We start from the raw sequence: 8036 nt of genomic DNA, 5'->3' as shown, positions 1-8036 counted from the left end.
CGTAAGACAGAACAAAATGGATTTTTCTTAATAGCTGTTACACAGAGTTAACACAGTCTTTCTTGGGTAAACTTTGCCATGTCCTTGGTAACAAATGTATAATCCAAACTATACTGAGATACTTCAGTGAATGTTTTTATCAAATGCAAGAATGCACTGCTTTGAGGCTCATGAAAAGCTTTGATCTAGGCTAAAACTCCCCTTTGTCTTGAACGGCAAAGTAGATTTCTCAATTGTCAATTCAAGCTGCTTTTTTTTTAAATTTATTTTTGACAAGAAAACTTCCATCCATGCCTATGAGTGCTGGTCACTTGGTACTTTACTGCTGTTTCCTAGATTGATTTGATGGCAGTGAGGAAGGGGTAGAGGAGTTGGACAGTGGTAGTTCTAGGTAACCTCAGTAACATTTTTGTAACTGAAACCAAGCCCAGAAGATGCCCTTGTTTCTGAAAAACCTATACAGAGATTTCTGTAAGAGAAGCAGGTTATCAAACAGACTTGGATTGCTGGTAGCTACCAAAGGACAAATGGAAAAGACAAGCATTTCGGATCAAAAGAAGATGTTTAAATATACTTAAAAACAAACAAACGAAATGGCTACAAATCTGTTTTTGTTGCCCAAACCAGAATTCAGAGTTGTACTGTGAATACTGCAAGAACATACAGAGATGAAGTCCATGAACAGAAAACAGATCTCAGTTATGGCAGTATCAATCCACATCAGTGGGATATATTTAAAAATGTGCAGTCACATGGAAGTCCAGCACCTCACTTTGGTCCTGAAAGGATTTAACGCTTTTAAAATATGGAGCAGCAGCTTCTTCCTGTTATCTGTGATAAAATTGTATGTAATGTTCTTAAAAAGACCCAGAATATGCATGCCATGTTCTGTTTGTCGCTTTTGCAAAGAGATATTGTCCCACTGCAGTTACTCTGGCTTCAGTAAGACTTAGATGACAAAATACGGAATATCTTTCATTCTTCTGAGAGAACCTATGAGAAATGGATGCCTTCTGAATTGAAGCCATGCAGTAGTCTGAAAAAAAATGAAATACTCATGTTACAGTTTCTACTAATTTATACTTCAAATAAAATCATTTCCAAGCCACTCTGGTAAAGAGCATAGGACAAAGAAAGCAAGCAGTCATAAAATCTATTGTTGCTGTTCAGCTGCTATGAAGAATTGTTACAAAGCTTACATCAGAGATTATTAGCAAGTTATGCAGTTTTAGAAATGCAGATACATTTCTAGTACAATTATTCATACTGCATCCTACCAAACTTACTATATTTCTTGAAAGAACAGTAGCTGCACTAATTGTTACACTGAGGAACAGCTAGGAATTTTATCTTGAATCAGAAGATTCAGAATTAGAAATACCAATTAAATTAGCTGACCAGAAGGAAGACCAGAATACAGTAGTTAATTACATAACTAATATTTCCAAATTATGCTGTAGATTAAGGCCTAATTCTCAAGACAGACAGAAAGGGAAGGGTTGTGCAAGTCACCAGGGAAATCTATAATAACCAATTTTGTTATTAGAACCATTTTTAGAGGGGATGTAGACATGTCTAGTATGTGAAAGTAGGGATCTTAAGCTAGTTGCTTCTCAATATTGTAAGCAGTTAAAATATATATAGGGTTTTTATATATAGGGTTTATATATAGGGTTTAAGTGTTCCTTCATGTTCAGGACTAGAAGCAAGGAGTATGTGGTATTCAGAGGACAGGAGAGATAGTACTATTCCTACCTAACACAGTATTAATCTGCTCTGCGTAGGTACGGATGCAGATAGAAATTGAAGAAGCTTAAAAAGAAGGCATAAAGAAAACAGATTTACCTAATAAAGTCATCTATATCCATTGAACGAGCTCGTTTCTCAGAGTAACCTGTATTTTTTAAGACTGTCTGTATTTTCTCCGCAATTTTGAAATTTTCTGGTATTTCCTATCGATAGAAGATAAGATACAAATTAGTTTTTCATTCATAGCATATAAAAAGGTTAAAATTAGTTGAAATCGTCTGTTCTTTTCCTGCTTTTAGAAGAGTTTTTGTTTCAAGTGATCTAATTAAGTTCTCTTTCCTCCTTTAAGGATTAATATATACTTGTGCCTGGATTTTTATACCTCAACTCATTCACTGTAAATGAATCACCAACAGTATTGCCAAACAATATATTAACAATACCCTCAGTTTTTAGTTTTTGCACTGTATTTTAGAAACACTTTTCCATTTTTCTTTGAAGAATGGAGTTAGGTTCCTCCCTACCCCAAACTCTTTTGGAAAAGCTTTAACATTTTAAGGTTTTCCATGCTAATTTTTTACTCTTACAAATGTTAGTGCTTAGGTCACACTGCACAGGAATAGAATTTAATACATTAAAAAGACACTTACTGTATTATATAAGGAACAATGAATTCGATAATTATGATCCAACAACTGCTCTACAGCACTTGATCTGAAAGAAATGCAAGTCTAGAGTGAAAACTGATTTTTAACTGGTTCTTTTGACTTGAGTGGTTGTTAGTCCTTACTATAAAAAGAAACTGTATTGACTACACAGAACTGTTTATTTGAAACAGTTGCCTAGTAAAGAGTTTTCTTCTAAAGGTTTCACTTTAGAAGAGTTTCTACCATCAGCATAAATTCTCCATTATTATTTACCTCAGACTGTTCCAGCATCTGCATTACAAGCCTCTATGAAGAGAACTCATTTCAGACCGATGTAACACTACTAGCCATTTGCAAAAAAGAAATGGTTAACTGGACAGACTCCGAAACTTTGAAAAGCTGCCCTCTAATAGAATTTACTTACTTGAATGCTGCAGAGAGTGTCTTGTTTTTCCTAACAAAGGCTATCCTTACCAGACCATCCCATTCCTGAAATTAAAAAGCATACAGTATTTACCAAAAGGAATAGACAGCTGCTACAAAAAGTTCAAAACAAACACTATTGACAATTTCACAACAATAACACAAAGAAAATAATCTTTTTAGAAAAATATCTTTCTAACTAATAAGAAGGCAGTGCTGTTTTGTGCAAAGCAATATAAGTAGAGGAGAAAATACATCACCCACAAAGACTTTTGAATTGTTCTTTTTTGTGGATGGGCACTATCAGACATATCTTACATACTGAGAAGGCAGGTAGTTGAAGAAAATCTGACTAAATTTGGGCTAGGCCTGAAGATCAAAGCATTTCAAAAATTAATTTTTAAGAAAACTATCATGTAACATCTGTCTTCTGAGACTATACACAATCATCTGAAGATGAGAGTTCTCATAGACACTCTTGCTCATAAGCAACAATCACATCATCAGCCAGAACAGTCTCTTGGAGATACAAAGGGGAATGAAAAGGACGTTATTACTAGCAACTCTCCAACTGACATGGAGATGGTACAACACTTCAAAGATGAGGTAAGAAAAGCTGCACCTGAGCTGATGGTGGCACATTCTTCAGGTAATGTCCTATGCAAACTGATGAAGTGGGGGGATAAATATTTTGGAATTCTGTAAATGCCAATGGATAGCTGGTACTTAGTAAACTACTGTGAAGACAGCATGTAGAATTGAGTAAGAAATGAAATGAAAAACAAATTAAGTACTACTACTGCTATGTTACTAGATATGGTTATTAGAGTGATGCTCACCTGAAAGTTGATAGGTGGTGGTGGGTTCTTTGGCTCTATTCTGACAACACTGGATTCAACTTTAGGAGGGGGCCTGAAGTTGTTCTTTCCAACCTGTTAGGAGAAGTTAGGCAGCTGTATAAGATAGCAGCAAATCCTCACATTCTTAAAAACAACATTCTTCTCTCTTTGATAAGTGGTAGCTAATGTAGAATGACGTACCTTCATCAGATGGTCCACACGAGCTAATAACTGAGTATTAATAGAGAGTCTGCAGTATAGTTTAGTCCCGGGTTTCGCAACCAAACGAAGTGCAAATTCCCTTTGAAACATAAGTATAGCACACCTGAGAATTAGAGAAATGAGCAAATGAATTCTAAGTCTTCTCAGCTTTTAAGTCAAAAGCCAACTAAATGCAGCTTTCCCCTCAACACTTAGAAGCAATAAAGTCTGACATAGATGCACACTCTGCCTTAATCACCTCAGTAATATCAGTAAAATTAGCAATTCAATGAGAGAAATCAAGAACTGCTGACATATAGAACTACACACAGAAGTGCCTAGCCAATTATATTTTTAATATATTAGACAATACAAACTATCTTAGCTTCAACTTTACCACCCTTACTTCTAAAGGTAGGAAGGCATTTGAAATGCCAGATGTCCTGTTTATCCTTGGAATAACAATTAGTTATAATAATAGTGTGAACAGGTGCAAATCCTATTTTCATCAGTTGGACAACTCACTAATGCCAAGACTAAATTTTCTCATGCTTAATACTTCAATAAACTAATTTCCAGGCGTTGGCAACTTACGTATTATAGAAAACTTTTGGTGTGGATCTGATCCACAGAACTGATATTTTATGAAGTAAATAATCTGATTTGGGATTATTTGTAAAATTAATCTTTTCAGTTAGAAAGGCTAGAGATCTATTCTTCCACAAACCTGAAGAAAGGTCTATGAAGCAACAACTTGAAAACAAAGGGTGAAGAAATCTGAGGAAAAGAATAGTATCATTAGTATGTCTTCTGAGCAGTTATCATTAAAAAAAAAAAAAAATTGCCAGGCTCAGATTGCTTTGTCCATACCTGATAAGGCAAGTTAGCTACACAAGCATCAAAGAATGGTAAGTCTGTTTTCAACACATCTCCAACCTTGATTTCAAGTTTGTTTGCCAGACACCTGTGGGGAAAATACATGGTGGTTATTTTCACATAGGCATGTTGCTGAAGTTTTTGCCAAGGCAGTTCCACTGCTTTAAGCACTCACTATTTCCACTGTTGGTACTTACGTGCCCTGGACTCTTTTCTGAAGTTCGCCCACAAGTCTAGGGTCAATTTCACAAGCAATAACCTGAAAACAAAGTATATATTTGCAATTTTCTACATGAACTCCTTCTAACTAGGATTAGAACTTCAGTTGCAAGAAACTGTACATAACTATTGCTACAGAATTAAATAATTCTTACATATTTCCTGTTAGGCTACGCACTTTCTCCTATCACAAAACATAAAAGGCTTATCATGTAAATAGATAATAGCAATACAGTTTGACAAAACCATACATTATTTACATGAACAAGGTCAGAAATTCCTTGAAATTATGCAAGTTTTAAGAAAAAAAATATATGTAAAGTGATTCTGCTTTTTTGAATCAGTTCACAGAATAGCCTCCTGTTTGCTTATAGTCTAAGCCATAATGTTGTTTCGGGTATGTCAGGGGTGGGGAGGGGGGCAGTGGGGAGATTACACTTACTTTTTTTACTTTCTCTAACATTTTCACTGTCAAGTTGCCAGTTCCAGGGCCTACTTCCAGAATGACATCTGTACGTCGTAAGGCAGCCTAGGAACAAATGGCATTTCACTATTTTTCTAGAACTGATTCCAAACAATCATTTAATCTTAAAATGAAACATACATGCAGCTCAATAAAAGGCTTAATTCAGCTAACAGTGGTGCAAAAATGTCATTTAGAAGAGGAAGCAAGGGAAATAGTGAAAACATGAGTGTCCTGGGCAGAAAACACAGAAAAATAAGCAATTAGTCTTATTTTTAAAAATGCAACAATGTAAGAACTATAGTATAGAAGAAGGTCCCTTCAAAACCATAAAAAGGACACTGATTCAGGGAACAGAACAATGCATTAAGGTGTGTTTTCCAAACAAATTTTCAAACTGCTGTACAAGGTGTACAGGAAGCCGATATTCTAGAGTATAAAGGATTGGCATCCACTTGACAACCTAGAGACCTGCTCTCAAGTCAATCATTTCATTCACTACCTGGTTCCGTAGCACCAGGCTGAATAAAGTTCTCAGCTCTAGGGCTGGCAACTATTGCATACACAGTCAAAGGAGCGGGCTTTTCCCCATCACCCGTATGTTAATCTTTTGAATGCCTCAATATTATTTTCAAAGCTCAAGGTCAGCTGTCACATAACAACGATTGACAAAGACCAACTATTGAGATTCTTCAAAACAAATGTGTGATACTGAGCTGTAAAACTATATAGTGATTTTTTAAACTATGCCCTTGTTAAAGCTTTAAGTTGTATTTTAGACCACATGGGAACACTTGTTTTAAAAATGAAGTTCAAAGTCATACTACTGATATAGCTGAGGTCACTAGGGCAGTAGCCACCGACCTTCTCGATGATGCTGTTGACGATGAGGGGATTTTTCAAGATGTGCTGGCCAGCTCCGGTGTTGAACAGAATTCCTGCAGCAAAGGACCAGAGCAGGAGAGTTACTAACGTGAAAACACAGCAAGCGGAAACTTGGCAAGAAACTTTTATATAAAGAAGTAAGAGTTTCTACATCCTTAGCAGCCATCCACGCTCCCTTCAGATGACGAGCCGCTCCCGGGTCCCGCGCCGGCCGCCCCGGGGCCAGGCCGCAGCCCGGCCCCGGGGCCGCCGCCGCCGCAGCCGAGACCCAAGGCAGGGCCCAGCCCGGCGCTGCGGCGGGAGCCGCCCCGCACTCACCGGTACCGGTACCGGTGCCGCCGCCGCCCCGGCGCTCCCGCCGCGAGCGCTTCTCCGCCCGAGCTTTGGGCATGGCGAGCGCCCGGCCGCCACGCGTGCGGCCGCCTCCCGCTGTGGGCCCTGGGGACTACAGCTCCCAGAGAGCACCGCAGCGGGACCCGCTGGCGCCGGGGTTATACGTCAGCGGGAGGCGGGGCCTGAGAGGAGCCCGGCCTCTTTCGCGGCGCCGCGGTGGCTGCGTGGGCACGCAGAGACGGGGCCCGGGGGCCCGCGCGCCTGCTCTGCGCCTGCTCTGCGCCTGCTCTGCGCCTGCTCTGCGCCTGCTCTGCGCCTGCTCTGCGCCTGCTCTGCGCCTGCTCTGCCGCGTCCCGCCAGCACGTCTGATCCTACCTGCCGGGGCCGCTCCCTGAGAAGGTGCAAGTACTCTGCAGTAGTGCTGTCTTCTAAGGTTAAAAAGGCCTAACTGTAAGGCTAAACGGTAGCACGTAGCATCAGGTATCTTTCATCCCGAGTTGTCGCAAGAATAGACTCTTCAGCGGAGTTATTAGAAAGAGCCAAGGCAAGGAACCATTGAAACAGCACGGTTTAGCAAAGCGTTGATTTAATTGACAAAAATTAGCGTTATAGCTCACTTTCCAGACAGAAATAGCCATCAGGAAAAGCATTTTTTCTTGCGCTGAATCATTTTTCCTTTTCTGTTAAATATATGCCTAATCTTAATCTTAAAACTTAACCCAAGATACCTGTATCTGCAATAGTGCTGGTTCAGCTCTACTTGTGCTATTGTCTGTTGGCAAATTTCAGTACTATGTCAACATTTCTTGATGGTTACACGAGTTGTTTCATCCAAGTTTGACATTGCCAATGGGACTGTTCTGCTGATTTGTACTCAGGGCACACAGCTGGCGTTGACACCAGCAATGAACTGTCAGGCTCAATTCTGTGTTTTTGCAAATTGTTTGAAAAGTCAAATAAAAGAAAACATAGAGACATCTATCTACTGGTTAAACAAAATAATTTTCATTTTCTTGATAGGTTACTGAGGTATCTTGGTACACCTGCAACACCTGGCATACGACACAGAACAGTGCCAATATAACATTACTAACTTGTTCATATGACCATTTGGATTGGAGCATGAGGAGTATTAGCCACTTACAAGCTATTTGAGAACATGTGTATTAGTGCTGCTATAAATTATTTTCCCTTTTCTCTTACATATGGGAATATACATGCCCCTAATGTGATAAGGAATGTTTTCCTAGCTAACTGCACATTATTTGGTGCACCAAACAGTAAGGGGGAGTGTAGCGAAAGGAGTGATGCACTTCACTCATAAGAGGGAAGCAGCACTACATTTATTGCAGTAAGATGGTGACTTAACAAAGTTCAGTCGTAAATAAGAATGATTTAACA

The 8036-nt window shown here is 39.2% G+C and overlaps 1 protein-coding gene across 2 annotated transcripts; it reads right to left on the bottom strand.

Annotated features, from left to right (window-relative positions):
• Positions 1-543: 543 nt before the first annotated feature.
• On the bottom strand, positions 544-6725 carry DIMT1 (DIM1 rRNA methyltransferase and ribosome maturation factor). Of its 2 annotated transcripts, none has more exons than XM_067316308.1 (12): positions 6621-6725; positions 6282-6355; positions 5397-5483; positions 4933-4994; positions 4730-4823; positions 4587-4636; positions 3860-3983; positions 3659-3751; positions 2821-2885; positions 2400-2463; positions 1846-1952; positions 544-1036 (listed from the first exon to the last, which is right to left on the bottom strand). In XM_067316308.1, exons 1-12 carry the CDS (start codon positions 6691-6693, stop codon positions 994-996), a joined length of 936 nt encoding a protein of 311 aa, XP_067172409.1. In that variant the 5' UTR covers positions 6694-6725; the 3' UTR covers positions 544-993. The 2 variants fall into 2 exon arrangements, with proteins under 2 accessions (XP_067172409.1, XP_067172410.1); XM_067316309.1 differs by having other exon boundaries at positions 3860-3959.
• Positions 6726-8036: the final 1311 nt, after the last annotated feature.

Source organism: Apteryx mantelli, chromosome Z (assembly GCF_036417845.1).
Source record: "Apteryx mantelli isolate bAptMan1 chromosome Z, bAptMan1.hap1, whole genome shotgun sequence".
In the NCBI taxonomy this organism is placed as follows: domain Eukaryota; kingdom Metazoa; phylum Chordata; class Aves; order Apterygiformes; family Apterygidae; genus Apteryx; species Apteryx mantelli.
This window is presented reverse-complemented; position numbering and strand designations above follow the sequence as displayed.

Bases quoted from the DNA above. Each gene is read 5' to 3' on its own strand.
- DIMT1 (XM_067316308.1), bottom strand. From the start codon at position 6,693: ATGCCCAAAGCTCGGGCGGAGAAGCGCTCGCGGCGGGAGCGCCGGGGC. The intron at 3,984-4,586 runs GTTTGTGGAAGA...TCTAATTCTCAG, and splicing joins CTTCATAGACCTTTCTTCAG to GTGTGCTATACTTATGTTTC. The intron at 3,752-3,859 runs GTACGTCATTCT...TTCTCCTAACAG, and splicing joins GTGTGGACCATCTGATGAAG to GTTGGAAAGAACAACTTCAG.